This window comes from Schistocerca serialis, unplaced genomic scaffold, assembly GCF_023864345.2.
Source record: "Schistocerca serialis cubense isolate TAMUIC-IGC-003099 unplaced genomic scaffold, iqSchSeri2.2 HiC_scaffold_863, whole genome shotgun sequence".
NCBI classification, from domain to species: domain Eukaryota; kingdom Metazoa; phylum Arthropoda; class Insecta; order Orthoptera; family Acrididae; genus Schistocerca; species Schistocerca serialis.
In genome coordinates, this window is record NW_026048478.1 from 1,081,811 (window position 1) to 1,105,385 (window position 23,575).

The 23,575-nt window shown below is 41.0% G+C and overlaps 1 protein-coding gene across 1 annotated transcript in view; it reads left to right on the top strand.

Moving 5' to 3' along the window:
* The window catches only part of LOC126452441 (methyl farnesoate epoxidase-like), a 159,424-nt gene that overhangs the window by 98,583 nt on the left and 37,266 nt on the right, over nt 1-23,575 (top strand). Inside the window, exons 5-6 of the mRNA XM_050091071.1 lie at nt 5,416-5,536; nt 18,942-19,122. Coding sequence (XP_049947028.1) covers nt 5,416-5,536; nt 18,942-19,122 — 302 coding nt within the window. The remainder of the gene's footprint in view (nt 1-5,415; nt 5,537-18,941; nt 19,123-23,575) is intronic.

A 23,575-nucleotide genomic window follows, 5' to 3' on the forward strand; every position in this document is an offset into this window, starting at 1 on the left:
CTTAGCTATTTCTACTGGTGACTGAGTGCGGTGTACGGAACAACATTACATCAGTATTTACGTGATTTACAGAATAATAATGGTAGCTATTACAAGCTATAATTATAGCTATTACAAGCTGTATGTTTTTAGGTTGGTTAGTACCTCCAAATATGTGTGGCAGATCAAGCCATTAATGTTTACTTTCTCCTGGCTGCACGTCATGTGTTGAAATGTGGACACGTTGACGGAAAACGGTTAGTCTATGCTGACAGCCGTAGTCTGCATAGTGGTCTAGCAATGACTCTGCAGAAAACATCTGGCCCTAGAGTTTGCGATTTTTTTATTTGGATGACTGTTCGATACAGAGAAGAAACAATAAACAGACTGATTTGTGTTCATGTTAAGGCACCGCATGTAAAAATATTTGCACTTATACCCTTACACCTACCTTACAAATGGTGCAAATGGCTCTGAGCACTATGGGACTTAACTTCTGTGGTCATCAGTCCCCTAGAACTTAGAACTACTTAAACCTAACTAACCTAAGGACATCACACACATCCATGCCCGAGGCAGGATTCGAACCTGCGACCGTAGCAGTCGCGCGGTTCCGGACTGAGCGCCTTAACCGCGAGACCACCTCGGCCGGCTCCTACCTTATACTTAGTGTATACATCTATATATGCGTCGCTAGTAACAGCAGAATTCATGAACCCTACAAATGAAATGTTGACAGAAGACCTTACATTTTAAAAAGTAGAAGAAGATATTTGTGTAATGTGCGAGGAGTGTCCTATGGAGCACTGTCACCTGTTTTCTCAAAGTTGAGATTACTGTGTCTATATGTTTGCGGAGTTTACATCAAAGGCAATAACAACGTGGAGTCTGGGAATAAATTCGCCATTTTGATTCCAGAAATAAAGCAAATCTGGATATACCAAAATACAGGTTAGAAAGTACGAGAAACTCATAAAATAAATCTACGAAGAATCTTGAATAAATTGTCAGTGCCCATTCGGTCTCAGCCTATAATAATTTTTATGCAACCAAACAATCAGTTTTATAATTTAAAATAGTCTTCCTAATATCCCACATAATCACATTAGGTTTTAAGAACTTTATTGCAATTACTGCATTTGTCTACAACAAAAATATTTATGGACTTAATTAATAGTAATACTAACTGCTAACGATTTAGAATTTTTCTATGCAACATTGTGACACTTGATGTAGCCATTGCAAGCGCCCTTTTGTATATACAGGGTGTTTCAAAAATGACCGGTATATTTGAAACGGAAATGAAAACTAAACGAGCAGCGATAGAAATACACCGTTTGTTGCAATATGATTGGGACAACAGTACATTTTCAGGCAGACAAACTTTCGAAATTACAATAGTTACAATTTTCAACAACAGATGGCGCTGCGGTCTGGGAAACTCTATAGTACGATATTTTCCAAATGTCCACCATGCGTAGCAATAATATGGCGTAGTCTCTGAATGAAATTACCCGAAATCTTTGACAACGTGTCTGGCGGAATGGCTTCACATGCAGATGAGATGTACTGCTTCAGCTGTTCAATTGTTTCTGGATTCTGGCGGTACACCTGGTCTTTCAAGTGTCCCCACAGAAAGAAGTCACAGGGGTTCATGTCTGGCGAATAGGGAGGCCAATCGACGCCGCCTCCTGTATGTTTCGGATAGCCCAAAGCAATCACACGATCATCGAAATATTCATTCAGGAAATTAAAGACGTCGGCCGTGCGATGTGGCCGGGCGCCATCTTGCATAAACCACGAGGTGTTCGCAGTGTCGTCTAAGGCAGTTTGTACCACCACAAATTCACGAAGAATGTCCAGATAGCGTGATGCAGTAATCGTTTCGGATCTGAAAAATGGGCCAATGATTCCTTTGGAAAAAATGGCGGCCCAGACCAGTACTTTTTGAGGATGCAGGGACGATGGGACTGCAACATGGGGCTTTTCGGTTCCCCATATGCGCCAGTTCTGTTTATTGACGAAGCCGTCCAGGTAAAAATAAGCTTCGTCAGTAAACCAAATGCTGCCCACATGCATATCACCATCATCAATCCTGTGCACTATATCGTTAGCGAATGTCTCTCGTGCAGCAATGGTAGCGGCGCTGAGGGGTTGCCGCGTTTGAATTTTGTATGGATAGAGGTGTAAACTCTGGCGCATGAGACGATACGTGGACGTTGGCGTCATTTGGACCGCAGCTGCAACACGGCGAATGGAAACCCGAGGCCGCTGTTGGATCACCTGCTGCACTAGCTGCGCGTTGCCCTCTGTGGTTTCCGTACGCGGTCGCCCTACCTTTCCAGCACGTTCATCCGTCACGTTCCCAGTCCGTTAAAATTTTTCAAACAGATCCTTTATTGTATCGCTTTTCGGTCCTTTGGTTACATTAAACCTCCGTTGAAAACTTCGTCTTGTTGCAACAACACTGTGTTCTAGGTGGTGGAATTCCAACACCAGAAAAATCCTCTGTTCTAAGGAATAAACCATGTTGTCTACAGCACACTTGCACGTTGTGAACAGCACACGCTTACAGCAGAAAGACGACGTACAGAATGGCGCACCCACAGACTGCGTTGTCTTTTATCTCTTTCACATCACTTGCAGCGCCATCTGCTGTTGAAAATTGTAACTACTGTAATTTCGAAAGTTTGTCCGCCTGAAAATGTACTGTTGTCCCAAGCATATTGCAACAACCGGTGTATTCCTATCGCTGCTCGTTTAGTTTTTATTGCCGTTTCAAATATACCGGTCATTTTTGAAACACCCTGTATATAGGGTGAGTCACCTAACATTACTGCTGGATATATTTCGTAAACCACATCAAATACTGACGAATCGTTTCCACATACCTAACGTGAGGAGAGGGGCTGGTGTAATTGGTTAATACAGACCATAAAAAATGCACGGAAGTATGTTTTTTAACACGAACCTACGTTTTTTTAAATGGAATCCCGTTAGTTTTGCTAGCACATCTGAACATATAAACAAATACGTAATCAATGCAGTTTGTTGCATTGTAAAATGTTAATTACATCCGGAGTTATTGTAACCTAAAGTTGACGCTTGAGTACCACTCCTCCGCTGTTCGATCGTGTGTATCGGAGAGCACCGAATTACGTAGGGATCCAAAGGGAACGGTGATGGACCTTAGGTACAGAAGAGCCTGGAACAGCACATTACGTCCACATGCTAACACCTTTTTATTGGTCTTTTTCACTGACGCACATGTACATTACCATGGGGGGTGAGGTACACGTACACACATGGTTTCCGTTTTCAATTACGGAGTGGAATAGAGAGTGTCCCGACATGTCAAGCCGATAGATGTTCGATGTGGTGGCCATCATTTGCTGCACACAATTGCAATCTGTGGCGTAATGAATGTCGTACACGCCGCAGTACATCTGGTGTAATGTCGCCGCAGGCTGCCACAATACGTTGTTTCATATCCTCTGGGGTTGTAGGCACATCACGGTACTCATTGTCCTTTAACGTACCCCACAGAAAGAAGTCCAGATGTTTAAGATCGGGAGAACGGGCTGGCCAATTTATGCGTCCTCCACGTCCTATGAAACGCCCGTCGAACATCCTGTAAAGAGTCAGCCTAGTGTTAATTGCGGAATGTGCAGGTGCACCATCATGCTGATACCACATACGTCGACGCGTTTCCAGTGGGACATTTTCGAGCAACGTTGGCAGATCATTCTGTAGAAACGCGATGTATGTTGCAGCTGTTTGGGCCCCTGCAATGAAGTGAGGACCAATGAGGTGGTCGCCAATGATTCCGCACCATACATTTACAGTCCACGGTCGCTGTCGCTCTACCTGTCTGAGCCAACGAGGATTGTCCACGGAACAGTAATACATGTTCCGTAGATTCACTGCCCCGTGGTTTGTGAAACCCGCTTCATCGGTAAACAGGTAGAACTGCAACGCATTCTCTGTTAATGCCCATTGACAGAATTGCACTCGATGATTAAAGTCATCACCATGTAATTGCTCATGTAGCGACACATGAAACGGGTGAAAGCGGTTATGCGCATGACACTACTTTGACTCAGTCCACCGGCTCTCGCAATGTCCCGTGTACTCATGTGTGGGTTCATGGCAGCAGCAGCTAACACACCAACTGCACCCGCTACTGCTGTGACGGGCCTGTTACGGACCCGTTTGCGTGCTACGACCATACCTGTTGCATACAGTTGGCGGTAGATGTTTTGCAATGTGTGGCACGTTGGATGCTCTCTGTCCGGGTACCGTTCTGTATACACCCTGCAGGCTTCAGCTGCATTTCGCCGACACTCGCCGTAGATGAGTATCATCTCCGCCTTTTCAGAGTTCGAATACACCATGGTCACAGTTCCTACAACACTACACTATCACAGACGTCTGATAACAAGGTGTACTACAATTGGTCTGCGTGCGGAGACGAATGCAGAATAACAATAGCAGCAAGCGCTACATGCGGACACTGCGACACCTAGACCAAACCACAACAGTGCACTACAGCCACACTCGTAAACACGGTCGTCGTCGTAAACATGTCCCTGCAGATGCTGCTCGTCGACCGTGGCCCGTGTTTGTTACAACACGCAACTGAAAGTCGGAGGTTTCAAGCGTCAACTTTAGGTTACCATGTCTCCGGATGTAATTAACATTTTACAATGCAACAAACGGCACTGATTACGTATTTGTTTTCATGTTCAGATGTGCTAACAAAACTAACGTGGTTCCATTTTAAAAAAACCTAGGTTTGTGTTAAAAAACATACTTCCGTGCATTTTTTTATGGTTTGTATTAACCAATTACATTAGCCCCTCTCCTCACGTTCGGTCTGTGGAATCGGTTCGTCAGTGGTTTACGAAATATATCCAGCGGTAACGTTAGGTGACTCACCCTGTATATATATATATATATATATATATATATATATATATATATGTGTGTGTGTGTGTGTGTGTGTGTGTGTGTGTGTGCGTGTGTGTGTGTGTGTGTGCTCGCGTTTCAGTGTGCAAGTTTGTTTACATATTTTTGTCGTGGAAATACTGAAAATTACACCAATAAGGCATTATCTTTTTATAAATAATACAGGTCATTCCGATACTTCTGAATACGGCGCAGAATTAAGGCCATTCGGATACTTTTGAACAAGTGGCTACATATTGGTTGGCTGTTCCGTTTTAATGGTTATGACTGGCTCTTCCACCTTAATGAGTGATAAAATAATGGGCTGCTTAGTTTTTGTGGCCTCTAAAATACTAGGCTGTTATTGCCTGTTTGCTTTATTTGAAACAACATTTTCTTTTATTATCTCTCTTGTTCTTATTGGTCTGGATATACTTTTAGGTTACAATTTCTTCTCAGTGTTATAACAAAAACCTTTTTCTTTTTCAGACAATTATCGAAGACCATAAGGCAACATATACGCCAGGGAAAAGGAGAGATCTCATAGATGCATTTGTCTATGAAATGGCGAAAGCGGAAGAGCAGCAAAATGAAAATACAACTTTTACTGGTGAGTGATAACTTTCCTGCGATATGAGATTTGTGTTGCACTGTAATAAAAGAGGGCTGAGTGAATAAAAAGTTGTATCTAGTCTTTCATCGCCGTGCTGCATGACACGCAGTGCTTTCGAACTTTTCGCCTATGCCCTCAGGCGTCCGAGAGGTAGTCAAGTAGTCTCGATACTTGCCGCCTCCTGGAATCTAGCGACAGACTTTTAATTCATTACGCATTTCTAGAAATGACTGCTATTGCATTACTCCGCAGATTTAGCTCTGCTGCGGCCACAAAATGAAAATACAACTTTTACCGGTGAGTGATAACTTTCCTGCGATATGGGATTTGTGTTGCACTGTAATAAAAGAGGGCTGAGTGAATAAAAAGTTGTATCTAGTCTTTCATCGCCGTGCTGTGTGACACGCAGTGCTTTCGGACTTTTCGCCTACGCCCTCAGGCGTCCGAGAGGTAGTCAAGTAGTCTTGATACTTGCCGCCTCCTGGAATCTAGCGACAGACTTTTAATTCATTACGCATTTCTAGAAATGACTGGTATTGCATTACTCCGCAGATTTAGCTCTGCTGCGGCCACAAAATGAAAATACAACTTTTACTGGTGAGTGATAACTTTCCTGCGATATGAGATTTGTGTTGCACTGTAATAAAAGAGGGCTGAGTGAATAAAAAGTTGTATCTAGTCTTTCATCACCGTGCTAAATGACATGCAGTGCTTTCGGACTTTTCGCCTATGCCCTCAGGCGTCCGAGAGGTATTCAAGTAGTCTTGATACTTGCCGCCTCCTGGAATCTAGCGACAGAATATTAATTCATTACGCATTTCTAGAAATGACTGCTATTGCATTACTCCTCAGATTTAGCTCTGCTGCGGCCACAAAATGATCATACAACTTTTACTGGTGAGTGATAACTTTCCTGCGATATGAGATTTGTGTTGCACTGTAATAAAAGAGGGCTGAGTGAATAAAAAGTTGTATTTAGTCTTTCATCGCCGTGCTGCATGACATGCAGTGCTTTCGAACTTTTCGCCTATGCCCTCAGGCGTCCGAGAGGTAGTCAAGTAGTCTTGATACTTGCCGCCTCCTGGAATCTAGCGACAGACTTTTAATTCATTACGCATTTCTAGAAATGACTGGTATTGCATTACTCCGTAGATTTAGCTCTGCTGCGGCCACAAAATGAAAATACAACTTTTACTGGTGAGTGATAACTTTCCTGCGATATGAGATTTGTGTTGCACTGTAATAAAAGAGGGCTGAGTGAATAAAAAGTTGTATCTAGTCTTTCATCGCCGTGCTGCATGACACGCAGTGCTTTCGAACTTTTCGCCTATGCCCTCAGGCGTCCGAGAGGTATTCAAGTAGTCTTGATACTTGCCGCCTCCTGGAATCTAGCGACAGACTTTTAATTCATTACGCATTTCTAGAAATGACTGCTATTGCATTACTCCGCAGATTTAGCTCTGCTGCGGCCACAAAATGAAAATACAACTTTTACTGGTGAGTGATAACTTTCCTGCGATATGAGATTTGTGTTGCACTGTAATAAAAGAGGGCTGACTGAATAAAAAGTTGTATCTAGTCTTTCATCGCCGTGCTGCATGACATGCAGTGCTTTCGAACTTTTCGCCTATGCCCTCAGGCGTCCGAGAGGTAGTCAAGTAGTCTTGATACTTGCCGCCTCCTGGAAGCTAGCGACAGACTTTTAATTCATTACGCATTTCTAGAAATGACTGCTATTGCATTACTCCGCAGATTTAGCTCTGCTGCGGCCACAAAATGAAAATACAACTTTTACTGGTGAGTGATAACTTTCCTGCGATATGAGATTTGTGTTGCACTGTAATAAAAGAGGGCTGAGTGAATAAAAAGTTGTATCTAGTCTTTCATCGCCGTGCTGCATGACACGCAGTGCTTTCGGACTTTTCGCCTATGCCCTCAGGCGTCCGAGAGGTAGTCAAGTAGTCTTGATACTTGCCGCCTCCTGGAATCTAGCGACAGACTTTTAATTCATTACGCATTTCTAGAAATGTCTGCTATTGCATTACTCCGCGGATTTAGCTCTGCTGCGGCGAGAAATGCTGTAGCTGTACCAATCTCTGATGACTTAGATTTCTTTGGTTGTCACACTCTTGACGGAAAATTACGTCGTTTCCCCATGCCCGTGACGATGGTTGCGGCCATGTCCTGCGGTAAAAGGAAATGGTATCATTGGCAGAACATTGCTGGAATACAGACCACTGTCACTTCACCATATAGCCCGTTACCGAAATGCACAAAAAGGGCCGAACCAGCATCCTCGTGCATGGAGGCCAATTACATGTCTCAGCACACTCCTCTCCTCCGCACAGCGGCAAAACATAAACGCTGATGTAGCGTACCTGGCAGGCATGCGTCCCCACAGCACAAGCTACTCGTCGTACTGGTATATCTTTCTGCGGCCACGAGTGACCTCTGTGCCCGAATTCTGAGACTACATTCAGTTTAACACGTCAGAGCGATTGCAAAAGATTCTGAAGATCGTGGACGGGAAACTCCGCAAGTGTGACTGTTTATGCTACGTCTATGGGCCTGAAAGAGAAATATCCGGAACCGCGGGGTTGCTACGGTCGCAGGTTCGAATCCTGCCTCGGGCATGGGTGTGTGTGATGTCCTTAGGTTAGTTAGGTTTAAGTGGTTCTAAGTTCTAGGGGACTTATGACCTAAGATGTTGAGTTCCATAGTGCTCAGAGCCATTTAACCATTTTGAGAAATATCCTGTGTCAGCAGTAACCTGATACACAGACTCGTCAGCAAAAATTCTTCATTGTACCAAAATAAAACTGTCTACATTATTACGCAAGGATTTCGAGTACAATTCAATCGTGACATTACAGTTGCAACTGAATTGTTCTACAGCAGTGAAAAAGACGAGCTCGTGTATTGACACTACCGGTCTAACTTTCACGCTAAACTGCACTTGGTTAGGACTGCCTTATGCTGTCACACAGTCCAAAAAACACGGTTCTTTGATGAAACAGAATCATATACACATAGGAAAGACAGAAGAGTTGCTATGTTTTCAAGTTTCAACTTTCAGCTACTTTTCAAAGTCACCCAAAAATTATAGTGCCTCCATGATAGTGTGTTAACTTTTACTTGGAGTACGATTTGTTTGTCATCTTCTCCTGGTAATGCTGTTGTTGTTGTTGTTGTTGTTGTGGTGGTGGTGGTGGTGGTTGTAGTGGTTCTTTATTTACGTGACCATTACGGCACTCCAACCCCAGTTTTCGAAACCAGTAATATCGTACTACTTTTCTGCGAAGTAACAGACATATTTTTGTGACAATATTCACATTTGGTTTTATTAATGTACAGGTACTCCGATGTATCGATATACTACAGTGATATGGTTCTTGTGTTTATTCATTTCTGTGAGACTGTCATTATCTTTGACTTACTTGTAACCGTTTTGGCGCGAATGCGCACTGAGCAGTCTTTGTTTCACTTTGGCAGAAGTTAAGTTGTTATTTCGCTTAGTAAAAGAACAGTCAAGTCTTGTGTTTGGTTAAAGTAGAAATCAAATGTATAAAGATTGATACAAAACTGTTTTCTTGATGATGTGACAATTGAGAAGAGGTATATTTGAATTTACAAGAAGTTTAATAAAAATGTGGATCGTGAACACCAAGTCAAAAATTACTTCTACCATACTATTGTTCTGATCTGGGATTGTTTGATCATTAAGAATTTCCTGAAAAACGCATTTGTTAGCTCTTCAAATATTGCTAAAATACAGATCTAGACCTTCTAGCTGTCGAAGTGGAATCATCCTAGAATCAACACGATGAGCCGTAACGACTTCGACGAAATCTATGTGATAATCCCTTCAAGATAAATGCCAAATTAATGACTTTCTTACAGTGACCTCATTATTTCCATTCTGACGATACCATCCACAGTCAATAACTTTGTTGTTGCCCGATAAAGCAAACATATGCTGTGTGAGCAACATTATTAATTTGATTTCTAATCTACTTTGCAAGTGGTGGTTTTGTTAGATGGTGCTGGTTTTCTCCGAAGACTGGTTTGATGCAGCCCACCACGCTACTCTGTCCTTTGCACGCCTCTTCATCTATGAATAACTACTACGAGCTACAGCCTTACGAATCCGCTTATTGTATGTATCTATTGGTCTCCCTCTAAGATTTTTACCCCCATTCCACACTTCTCTCCAATGCTAAGTTGGTGATCTCTTGATGTCTCAGAATGTGTCCTATTATCTATCCCTTCTTTTACTCAAGTTGTGCCACAAAGTTCTTGTCTCCTCAGTTCTGATCAGTACCTCCTCATTAGCTACGTGGTTTACCCGCCTAATCTGCAGCATCCTTCTGTAGCACCACATTGCAAAAGCTTATATTCTCTTCGTGTCTAAACTGTTTATCGTCCATGCTTCACTAGTGTACATGCCTACAATCTAGACAAATACCTTCAGAAAATACTTTCTAGCATTTCAGTCTGTATTTGATGGCTCTGAGCACTATGGGACTCAACATCTTAGGTCATAAGTCCCCTAGAACTTAGAACCACTTAAACCTAACTAACCTAAGGACATCACATACATCCATAACCGAAGCAGGATTCGAACCTGCGACCTTAACGATCGCGTGGTTCCAGACTGAAGCACCTACAACCGCTCGGCCACACCGGCCGGCCTGTATTTGATGTTAACAAATCTCTCTTCTTTAAAAACGCTTTTCTTGCCATTGCCAGTCTGCATTTTATATCCTCTGTACTTTACCTGTCATCAGTTACTTTGCTATCCAAATAGCAAAACGCAGCTGCTATTTTCAGTGTCTCATTTCCTAATCTAATTTCCTCGCCATCACCTGACTTAATTCGACTAATTCCATTATTCTTGCTTTACTTTTGCTGACGTTAATCTTACATCGTCATTTCAAGAAAATGTCCATTCCGCTCAACTGGTCTTCCATATCCTTTGCTGTCTCTGACAGAATTACAGTATCATTGGCAAACCTCAAAGTTTTTATTTCTTCTTGCTGGACTTTAATTCCAACTCCAAATTTTTCTTTGATTTCCTTTACTTGCCTTTTCAGTGCACTGACTGAATAACATCGGTGTAGGCTTCAAAATTGTCTCGCTCCCTTCTCAACCACTGCTTCCTGTCCATGACCGTCGACTCTTATAATGTCGTCTGGTTTCTATACAAGTTGTGACTAACCTTTCGCTCCCCGTATTTTACCGCTAATAACATTAGAATATCAATGAGCATATTCCAGTCTACATCGTCAAAAGCTTTCTCTAAGTCTACAAATGCTATAAACGTAGGTTTTTCTTTCCTTGACCTATCTTCTAAGATAAGTCGTACGGTCAGTATTGCCTCATGTGAAAGCATTTCTCCGAACTTTAAACTGGCCTTCACCGAGACCCGGTTCTACTAGTTTTCCATTCTTCTGTAAGGAATTCATGTTAGCGTTTTCCATTTACGACTTATTCAACTGACAGTTCGAAAATTTTCACTCCTCTCAGAAACTGCTTTCTTTGGAATTGGAATTATTACATTGTTCTTGAAGTATGAGGATTTCTCACCAGTATTATACATCTTGCACACCAATTGGAGAGTTTTGTCATGAATGGTTCTCCCAAGGCTATCTGTAGCTCTGACGGAATCCCTGCACCTGGTGCCTCGTGTCGACTTATGTCTTTCATTGCTCTTTCAAATTATTATTATTTTTTTCTTATGGGACTTAACTGCTAAGGTGATCAGTCCCTAAGCTTACACACTACTTAACCTAAGTTATCCTAAGGACAAACACACACACCCATGCCCGAGGGAGGACTCCAACTTCCGCCGGGAGCAGCCAAACAGTCCCTGATGTGAAATTGTTCTCAAATTATCATATCTCCCATCCCTTCTTCATCTACATCCTCTTCCATTTCTATACTATTACCTTCAAGCTCATCTGCCTTGTATAGGCCCTTTATATACTTCTTCAATACTTCAGCTTTCCCTGTTTCCCTTACGACTTGTTTCTGACAGAATGTCTACTCCTGGGGCCTTGTTTTGACTTGACTTTCAGTGCTTTGTCAAATTATTCTCACACTATGATATCTCCATCTTCATCTATATCCTCTTCCATTTCTCTAATATTCCCTTCAAGCTCACCTCCCTTGTAAAAACCCTTTATATACTCCTTCAATATTTCAGCTCTCCCTGTTTTGCTTGGGACTGGTTTTCCATCTGAGCTCATGATATTCGTAAAGCTGCTTCTCTTTTCCCCAAAGGCTTCTTTAATTTTCCTGTGGGCGGTATACATCTACGTCCCCATCAATTCATTAATTATAATTTTGTATACCCTTTCACCTGCTTCATTTGCTGCATTTTTTTATTTTCTCCTTTCATCAATTAAATTCAATATTTCCTATGTTATCCAAGGGTTTCTACTAGGACTTGTCTTTTCACCTACTTCATCCACTGCTGCCGCCACTATTTTATATCTTAATGCTACCAATTCCTCTTCTGCTGTATTCCTTCCTCCTGTATTTCTCAACCATTGCCTAATACTCTCTCTGAAATTCTCAACGATCGCTTTTTTTCTACGTATCTATGTCCCATCTCCTTAATTTCCTAACTTTTTGCAATTTCTTCAGTTTTATTCTATGGTTCATAACCAATAAATTGTGGTCAGAGTCCATATCTGCACCTGAAAATGTCTTAAAATTTAAAATCTGGTCCCGAAGTATCTGCCTTACCATTATATAATCATTCCGAAACCTTCCAGTGTCTCCAGGTCTTTCCATGTGTACAACTTTCTTTCGTGATTCTTAAACGAAGTATTAGCGATGATTAAATTATGCTCTGTGCAAAATTGTACCAGATGACTTCCTCTTTCATTCCTTCCCCCTCAGTCAATTTTCATTTACCATTTTTCCTTCTCTGTCTTTTCCTGCTATCGAATTCCAGTCGACCATCACATTTGAAGTTTCGTCTTCGTTAACTATCTGGATCATGTCTGCACCTACATTTGCATTTACATGGCTGCTCTACAAAGCACAGTTAAATACCTTTACCTCAATTCTCTGTTATTCCACTCTCTAACAGCGCACGGAAAAAACCAACACGCCGGCCGGTCGCAGGTTCGAATCCTGCCTCGGGTATCGATGCGTGTGATGTCCTTAGGTTAGTTAGGTTTAAGTAGTTCTAAGTTCTAGGGGACTGATGACCTCAGAAGTTAAGTCCCATAGTGCTCAGAGCCATTGAACCATTTTGAAAAAACGAACACCTATATCTTTCCGTGTGAGCTCTGACTTCCCTTATTTTAATATGATGATGGTTTCTCCCTAATAGACTGGCGTCAATAAAATATTTTCGCATTCGGAGAAGAAATGTGGCGATTGAGATTTCGTGAGAAGATCCTGTCGCAACGAGAAACCTCTTTCTTTTATTGATATCCGCCCCAAATCCTGCATCATTTGCGTGACACTCTCTCTCTAATTCTGCCCTTCTTTGAACTTTCTCGACATACCCTATCAATCCTATCTGTGAGTTTCCCACACCACATAGCAGTGCCCCTAAAGAGGGCGGGCAAGCGTAGTGTAGGCAGTCTCTTTAGTATATTTATTGCATCTTCTACGTGTTCTGCCAATACAATTCAGTCTTTGGTTCACCTTACCCACAATATTTTCTATGTGATCTTCCCAGTTTCTGTTGTTTGTCATTGTAATTCCTAGGTATTTAGTAGAGTTTATGTCCTTTAGATATGATAGATTTATCGTGTAAACGAAGTTTAACGGTTTCGTTTTAGCACTCAAGTGGATGAACTCACTCATTTCGTTATTTAGTATCAATTGCCAATTTTCGCGCCATGCAAATATCTTAATTAAACCGTTTTGCAATTGTTTTCGATGTTCTGATGACTTCACTAGACCATAAACGATAGCATCATCTGCAAATAACCGAAGTCGGCTGCTCAGGTAGCCACCTAAATCGTTTATGTAGATACGGAACGGCAAAGGGCCTATAACATTATCTTGGGGAACGCTAGATATCACTTCTGTTTTACTCGATGACTTTCCGTCAGTGCTATGAACTGTGACCTCTCACAGGAAATCACGAATGTAATCACATAACTGAGACAATATTCCTTAAGCAAGCATTCTGATTCCAAGCTGCTTGTGAGGAACGGTATCAAAAGCGTTCTGGAAATTTAGAAATACTGATGCAATTTGAAAACATTTGTCGAGCTCTCAACACTTTGTATAAGTAAAGAGCTAGTTGTGTTTCACGAGAACGACGTTTACTAAATCCGTGTTGACTGTGTGTCAATAGACAGTTCTTTTCGAGGTAATTCGTAATGTTCAAACGTACCATATGTTCCAAAATCCCGTTGCGCATTTAACGTTAATGACATGGACCTGTAATTTGGCGGATTACTCCTACTGCCTTTCTTGAATATTGGTGTGACCTGCGCAACTTTCCAGTCATTTGGTAATGGTCTTTCGTGGAATGATCTGTTGTGCATGAAACATTTCTTCAATCTCTTCATCATTTGTGGAGCTAGCTGGCATATAAACATGCACTGGTGGGGTAAGTGTTGATTTTGTGTCTATTTTGGCGTCAATAATGCGTTCACTAAGCTGTTCATAGTAGCTTACTTGCATTCCTATTTTCTTATTCATTCTTAAACCTACTCCTGCATTACCTCTATTCGATTTTGTATTTGTAACAGTCTGTTCACATGACCAGAAGTCTTGTTCCTCCTACCACCGAACTTCACTAACTCCCAGTACACATAACTTCAACCTATCCATTCCCCTTTTTAAATTTTCTATGCTACCTGCCCGATTAGGTGGTTTTATTTTTCCTGATGACAACATCCTCTTGAGTAGTTCTCACTCCGGAGATCTGGATGGGGGACTGTTTCATCTACAGAATATTTTACCCAAGAGGATGCCATTGTCATTTAATCATACAGCAGGGCTGCATTCTCGAGAAAAATATACAGCTGTAGTTTCCCCTTTCTTTCAGCCATTCACAGTATCAGCACAGCAAGGCCATTTTAGTTGATGTTACAAGCCTAGGTCATTCAATCATTAAGAGTGTTGCCCTGGCAACTACTGAAAAGGCTGCTGTCCCTCTTCAGGAACCACACGTTTGTCTGGCCTCCCAACAAATACTCCTCCATTGTGATTGCACATTCGGTATGGCTATCAGTATCTTTGAGGCAAGCAAGCCTCCCCACCAACGGCAAGGTCCATGGTTTGTGGCTGGTAATGCTAAGTTATGCTATTACTTAGTGAAGACTACGTAATACTTTTCCCCATACATCATCATTATACAATGAAATTGTAGCAAATGGTTCCCATTTTATATTCAGTTACAGATGAGCATTAAATGAGACTGTAACAAATTGCTCCCTAAATCACCATGTTACACTAAAATAGTAACAAGTTCCCCCATGTACAAAATGTATGCCATCCTCTGAGGATAACGCCAACATATACTGTCACACAGTGGAAACGTCATTGATAAGTAGACAAGGAAGTGACAGTTTAAACAAAAAATAGGCATCAGGAAATGAAGTAGTATTCTAACACCACCCAGTGTATGCGTCATGATTTGAAAGTAGGTGTCAGCTGCTGGATCTTACAACTCTATTATAACACTACATCCTTGACAGTGTGTGTGCCATATGTTAAGAGTTGGGGTCAGCTACTAGATCTCAAATGATACTATAACACCATAAACTGACAGTGTACATTGCACAAGCTGATTAAAAAAAATACAACAAAATAAAATAAATAAATAAATAGAAATTGTGTATTATTTATCAAAATCTAGCCCCAGTGAAATTATAAAACCTTAAATGTGTGTGCGTGTGTGTGTGTGTGTGTGTGTGTGTGTGTGTGTGTGTGTGTGTGTGTGTGTGTGTGCAACTGTCAACCAGTCTCAGCTTGTCTGAGGAAGTGCACACACATTTACATTGACTCAGTAAAATAGGACATGCTTTGAGATTGCTTCAATGTGAATATGCAGATGTCGGCCATTCTAATCGTGATGTCACTGTTGGTTACACATCTTAAATTTAGAACAAATCTCCAGGCGCCTGAGAGCTTGCTGATTAAGCATACTTACACATCTTAGCACAATCCCACTGATGCTGGATTCATGTGGTCTGGCGAGTGAGGAGTAGTTGGAGGGGATGGGAACATGTCTGTAATGTCAGAAGGGGGAGGGGGAGACTGTGCATAGATGTTTATGTATTGTAAGACACCTTTGCCTCTCTCTTACATTCTTATACAGCAGTATTATTCCATCTGGTAGTATCCCCATATATTGTCATGTAATAAATTCTTCAGATATTGATCGAGTTTATAATTTATTTTGTTTATAGTTCGGCTACAAACTACTAATCGTCACCTACAGTCACCCATTCATCACATCAGGTTTCTTTCTCCTTATCATCATAGCTAATTAAATAATGGATCATGACACGTTCTAGTTGATAATGTGCAGATGGTGACTAGTTATTTTTCCAGATAAATTACTTCAAACGCATCATGTGCAGCAGTCTGCTGTGTGCCACTGTTATTGTCCAAACATTTACACTGACACTTATTTTGAATTACGCTAAATAACTGCAGTTGTTTGCATACTACTCACATGTTTAATCTTCTACATCCTTCAGTATTTAATATGATACTAGAAAAAACCATTAACCAGTTGATCCATAAATTTTTTGCATAGCTGAGCATGCCCACCCTGAACCCACGATTTTTGGCTCCATAGATTTAACAGAAATGGGATATTGTCTCACAGATTTATTATCCATTGTGAGTAATCCAAGCATTATTTTGAGGATGATTCTATTTATTACAACTCCCCTGCGCTCCAGGAGTGTATTACACAATATGAAGCTTTAAATTTGAAAAAGTGTAAATATCCTGATTTTCTTCAAATGTCACAAATACAGGGGAAAAGTACAACCAGAATCGCAAATATCAATCGTGACTGTACATTCCACAAAATACCAAAGAGAATGATTTATAAAGTACTGTACCTAATATTTTGACTAAAGTTCAGTCTTGATCACACCATTTATGTTTCAATGACATAGGTAACCGGTTTCGGTTATTTTTACATAACCATCATCAGACCCATGGCTCCCTTAGGATGGTAGGCGGAGCTCTCCTCAGCTGCTACGAAGTCAACTGATGTAGCAGCTGAGGAGAGCTCCGCCTACCATCCTAAGGGAGCCATGGGTCTGATGATGGTTATGTAAAAATAACCGAAACCGGTTACCTATGTCATTGAAACATAAATGGTGTGATCAAGACTGAACTTTAGTCAAAATATATTAATCTATTGATCACTGTATTCCAAAAGTGTTTGCCAAAATTGTACTGTACCTAAACCCATTAACAACGTGAAGTTTTGCGGCAAATACAGGCAACATAAGCTCAACCCTGACGATTCAGGCACCTCGGCTTCCCAAACCCATTAGCCCCATTTCATATTTCCAATATGGTGGTGGGGAACCAAATATTAGCTGTAGCTGGCAGTTGAAAATGATTTAATTTCGATCTACTCTATACATTTGGCGTTTTCACGGAAGTAGCTGTGACAGCGTTCAACGTTCCCTATAAGTTTTGAAATTATGTAATTTTTATCGTTTGGTGCACTACTATTCATGCATTCCAAGCTGATACTCGGCACAGTGGCTGATGGGAACGTTCATAAAGTCATTTCCAGTTTACCGTCGTTCCCATCAGCTAGAGCACTGAGTCTCAACTTGGACTGCGCAAACAGTTCTTTCACACATAATATAGTCGCCAATGTGAGATGACACTGTGGGAGATACAGTGGATTCATATTGTCTAAATGAAATGTCAAAATTCTCCGTTGTTCCTCTAAATAGTTGATACTTTCAATCAGGTTATCAATAATTCCCACATTCTTAGCCGCCCAAGCATGTGCTCTGTCACTAATTACATCAACAGGACATTTACCTTCAACTTTCCTTCCATTGATGAAATCGCAGACTATATTTCATCAGTGGAGAAAATTACTCACCTTTTCCAATAAAGACCCAGCTCACTTGCCGCTCACCACTGCAGCAACCAAAGACCTCAGAAACACTCTTAATTGTTCCCAGAATGAATTTTCATGCTGCAGTAGAATGTTCAATGATTTGAAACTTACTCAGATTAAAATTGTGCGTGGGGCCGGGACTCCAACTTTGGAGGTGTGCCTTTTGTGAGCGGGTCTTCTGCTGACTGAGCTACATTCACTCTGGAAATAAACGCCTATAGTCCAGATGGAATAAGATGATCCCTGACAGATGGCAGCACTGTTGTCAACTTTCGACTGTAAAGCGCTAAAAGCTGCAGGCAAAACAACAGCTGTCTGTTGAGCCGCAGTAACACTGAGACGTAGCCATACAGACCTTCAAAAAATCGCATTACGTGACTGTTTGAGGTAGACACACAAAGCACCCATGCCCAGCCCATTGTGTCAGGGAGCTTCTTACACCGACTCTACTATAGGCTGTAGCTAAGACATTTCTCTGAAAGTCTTTTCCTCCAGGAGTGTTAATCCTGCTGCGAAGTTTGTAAAGAGGAGAAAGGTACCGGCAACTGTGAAGCTACGAAAACCTGCGCTTGGAGAGCTTGGTAGGTAGAGTGATTATCTGCAAAAGACAACGGTCTTTGGTTCGATTTCCAGGCTGGCATACAATTTTAATCTTCCAGAAGGTGCACTTTTGAACATGTTTCGAGCAAAGCCGGGTAAACAAATAATGAGATAATATGATTAACTGATTTTCTATGTCAAAATGTAAAGCGGGAAAATGAGTGAGATCGAACTGGCAGGATCAGGGAGGGATAGAAGGTTAAGCATCTCATGAGAGATATATAACGTACATATACTCAGATCTATGATACTGTGAAGTAAAAACGTCAGAACAGGGCTAAATGAAACCACATCCTTAGTGGTAAACTCTAAGAATAAACTTTTAGAGTAATCTACGAGAAGAAGTCATAAATCCTTGTCAGATATTGCAATTCAAATGCAATGACCATGACAGAACAAACCGTCTGAAGGAACAACTGAAACTAACAGTGCGTCATCACAGAATACTAACTGGATGACCACTTTCAAGGATTGAGATAGGATTGAGCAGCAATGTCTCCAACAATGTACCAATGTAGATCAAGAAATGTTACAGCCAATTAGTTGTAGCTATAGAGTACTCGAATGTGCCTCATTTTAGCAGACGTGCAAATACGTGCACTTTTGACCAGTCTGTGTTCGTTTTATCAGTTTTCTGCTTTCATTTCACAGTGTTTTAGTCTAGTTACATAAGCTCTTCAAGACCAGTTTGGTGTATTGTTCTTTGTTTTCCAGAGAACCAGCTTCTCATGCTGTTATATGACATGTTTGTCGCTGGCTCAGAAACGACAAGCAACTCTCTTCGATTTGCTTTTCTTATGATGTTACGGTATCCTGATGTCCAGGAACGAGTGTACAAAGAGATAAAAGAAGCAGTTGGTAATGATAAACTTCCAACTCTTGAGGACAAAGACAGGTAATTAGATCGTTTATACACTGCTGAAAGTATAAGAGAACATTTTTAAGACTTGGTAACTGCAAACCATTCGTAATTTTGTGGTATATCTAAACAATTAATCCTAATATCTAGCATTGATTTACTTCACAATTTATCAGACACTAATATTATCATATACTTTGTTTAAGCTGTGAAACTAATTAGCTAGTATTGACCATTTACAAATTTAATTTTAAAACGTCGTCTTGCTTTTCAATCATTTGTTTTCAAATTTATGACGTCTTTGTTGTATATTTTGCTTTATCTGTACAGTTACCTGTTAAAAAATTCATTTTCGTATGTTATCTCAAATTTCTATTGTCTGCTATCAGTACCATTGTTCTCCTGTTTTGTTCCATTATCGAGAATGATTCAGCTGTCTCTATCGATCATTTTGTTCAACCCTCAACGCCTTCGAATATCACGTGCAAGATTCTCACATTCTCTCACTTTCTAGGCACAAGCTATTAGTCCTACAGTAAAACATGAACAGAACATTTCTGCTGGAAATTTAATGTAGTTTTCGCTGGAGGCTACGGTTTTGGAGTTAATCAAGAAAAAAGCGTTTGAGGGTAACTCTCTTTCGTTTTTCTGGAATAATTCGAGAACTACAACCTCCAGGGAAAACGTATCCCAGTACGAAATTCAACTACATTAAATTTCTTACAAAAACGTCCTGTTCATTTTTTATTTAGGGCTAATATTTCGCACTTGGCGAGCGAGAAAATATAAAAATCTTGCGGACGGTATTTGAGGGCATTGTAGATTGCATAACCCCAGTCAGAAGGGGCAGCTGATTCACCCTGTGCAAGGGGCAGTCAAATGAAAAACGAAACCAACGGGAAAATGTTATCTTAACTGTTTACTATTTAAAAAGTAATCACTATAACTGTTAATACATTTATCTCACTGTGAGACAAGATGGTTAATATCGTCAGGAAAAGTGTTTGCGGTTGTCTACAGAACTATAATTGTACCCAGGCGTTTACGTCTTCACAGGAAGCAGATCGATGGCCACGAATGTCTTCCTTCAGGGCTCCAAAAACATGTAAATTGCATGGGGTGGGGAAGAGGGGGGAGGGGGTTTGGGCGGCGAGTGAGGCTTGAACTGTATGGAAGATGTGTAAGGGATTCCAAACGAAACTTGTGCTGCATAGTTGGGACAATGTTGGCAACATGTGGGCGGGCAGTAGCGTGGAAGTACCGAATGGAGCATGTCTTGCAGCAATGGCGAGAAGAGGATGTAAGCAGTCATCTACCGGCTATGACTTGCTGACAGCCACTACGCTAAAAAACAAAATACTGAGCTGGGTAGCACCTGCACGTGCCTAATTTTAATAGATGTGTAAATATGTGTGTGAGGAGTAGACTGAATACCTTACGTAAGTCCTAGATTCAAAATGTCTATCACTAGTAGGACCTCACCCCTAACATTCTGCAAAGTTGGATCGAATTATATTGAATTCGATGGTAACAAATAGACTTAATCTGTTTGAGGGCTTCCGCGTTGAAACTAGTAGTAGTGACCATTAAGGGGTTCCAGTGAAGATAATTATCCAAGGACAAAAGTCTACTAAAACAAGCAGAAAGATGTGCTTGTTCAGAAAATTAGATAATCAGGCAATAGTGGCATATCTGAAGAAGAAACTCTGGGCGGGAACATATAGAAGAGCTTGGACTTACCTTTAGACAAATAGTTGGTCAAGCACCTAGTAAACGAGTTCGTGATGGGAATGATATTCTGTGTTATTCAGTCTCTGTAAAGGAGCATAGAAGAAACAGTAACAACTGCCCAACAGCTCTGAAGCAAAGTATAGGACCATAGACAGAGAAATGCTAAATGAAAGTCGTTTGGCTGCCGTAAAGGCAACGAGTAAAGCCTTCAATGAGTACCGTAGCAGAAACGTTTCGAAAGTTGTCTCGCAAAACACACAGAAATTCTTGTCGTATATAAAAGCTATCACTGACATCAGAGTTAGTGTCCAGACGCCCATTTACGACACGGGAATCGAAACTGAGCACAACGAAGCAAGAGCAGATATAATGAAATTCGTTTTAAAATATATTTTGTTTTCTTTTTACAAAGGAAATTCCAGGAGTACTACTGCAATTTAACTGTGGATGGAAAAAAGTACAGGCCGGCACACGAGCCAAAAGGGTAGCGGAAGCGGTCCACAAAACAACTACTGTCCAATACCCTTGACATCCGTCTGTTATAGAATCTTAAAACATATTCCGAGGTACCTCCAACACAATGACTCCTCCGTTCCATATAGTACGGATTCCGAAACTATCGGTAGTACGAAACCTAACTCGCACTATTCTCACGTGACATACTGAAACTTTTAACCAAGGCAGTTAGGTAGAAACAGCATTTCTTCATTTCCATAAAGGATTCGATTCAACACTACACATACACTTATTATCGAAAGTACGATCGTATGAGGTGTCACGAGAAATTTTTGACTGGTTGAGGATTCCTTGGTAGTGAGGACAAAACATATTATCTCGAATGGAGAGTCGTCGACAGATCTACATCCACATCTACGTGATTACTCTGCTATTCACAATAAAGTGCCTGGCAGAGGGTTCAATGAACCACCTTCAAGCTGTCTCTCTATCGTTCCATTCTCGAACGGCACACTGGAAAAACGAGCACTTAAATATTTCTGTGCGAGCCCTGATTTCTCTTATTTTATCGTGGTGATCAATTCTCTCTATGTAGGTGGATGCCAACATACTGTTTTCACAATCGGAGGAGAAAACTGGTGATTGAAATTTCGTGAGAAGACCCCGTCGCAACAAAAAACGCCTTTGTTTTAATGACTGCCATTCCAATTCATGTATCTTGTCTGTAACACTATCTCCCCTATTTCGCGATAATACAAAACGAGCTGCCCTTCTTTGTCCTTTTTCGATGTCATCCTTCAGTCCAATCTGAAGCGGATCCCACACTGTACAGCAATACTCCGGAATATGGCGGACAAGCGTGGTGTAAGCAGTTTCTTTAGTAGACCTGTTGTACCTTCTAAGTGTTCTGCCAATAAATCGCAGTCTTTGGTTTGCTATACCCACAACATTATCTATGTGATCGTTCAAAGTTAGGTTATTTGTAATTGTAATCCCTAAGCATTTAGTTGAATTTACAGCCTTCAGATTTGTGTGACTTATCGCGTAATCGAAATTTAGCTGATTTCTTTTAGTACTCATGTAATAACTTCACATTTTCCTTATTCATTGTCAATTTCCACTTTCCGCACCATACAGATATATTATCTAAATCATTTTGCAATTCGTTTTGATCATCTGATTACTTTACAAGACGGTAAATGAAAGCATCATCTGTAAACAATCTAAGACGGCTACTCAGATTGTCTCGTATGTCGTTAATATAGATGAGGAACAATAGAGGGCCTATAACAATTCCTTGGGGAACGCTGGATATTACTTCTGTTATACGCGATGACTTTCCGTCCATTACTACGAATACTCCATACGTTTCTGACAGGAAATAACGAATCCAGTCGCACAACTGAGGCGATACTCCGTAGGCACGTAGTTTGGTTAGAAGACGCTTGTGAGGAACGGTGTCGAAAGCCTTCTGAAAATCTAAAAATATGGAATCAATTTGGCATCCCCTGTCGATAGCACTTATTACTTCAAGAATATAAAGAGCTAGTTGTGTTTCACAAGAACGATTTTTTCTGAAACCGTGCTGACTATGTGTCAATATATCGTTTTCTTCGAGGTACTTCATAATGTTCGAATACAGTATATGTTCCAAAACCCTACTGCAAATCGACGTTAGTGATATAGGCCTGTAATTCAGCGGATTACTCCTACTTCCCTTTTTGGGTATTGGTGTGACTTGAGCAATTTTCCAGTCTTTAGGTACGGATTTTTCTGTGAGCGAGTGGTTGTATATAACTGCTAAATATGGAGCTATTTTATCAGCATACTCCGAGAGGAAACTGACTGGTAACCAATCTGGACCGGAGGCCTTGCCTTTACTAAGTGATTTAAGCTGCTTCGTTACACCGAGGATATTTACTTCAATGTTTCGCATCTTGGCAGTTGTTTTTGATTGGAATTCAGGAATATTTACTTCGACTTCTTTGGTGAATGAGTTTCGGAAAACCGCGTTTAATTACTGTGCTTTAGTGGCACTGTAATCAGTGACTTCACTGTTGTTATCGCGCAGTGAAGGTATTGATTGCGTCTTGCCACTGGTGTGCTTTCTGTATGACCATAATCTCATCGGGATTTCGAGACAGAATTTCGTTGTGGAAATTATTAAAAGCCTCTCGCATTGAGGTACGCGCCATATTTCGAACTTCTGTAAAACTTTGCCAATCTTGGGGATTTTGCGTTCTTTTAAATTTGGCATGCTTTTTTCGTTGCTTCTGCAACAACGATCTGACCCGTTTTGTGT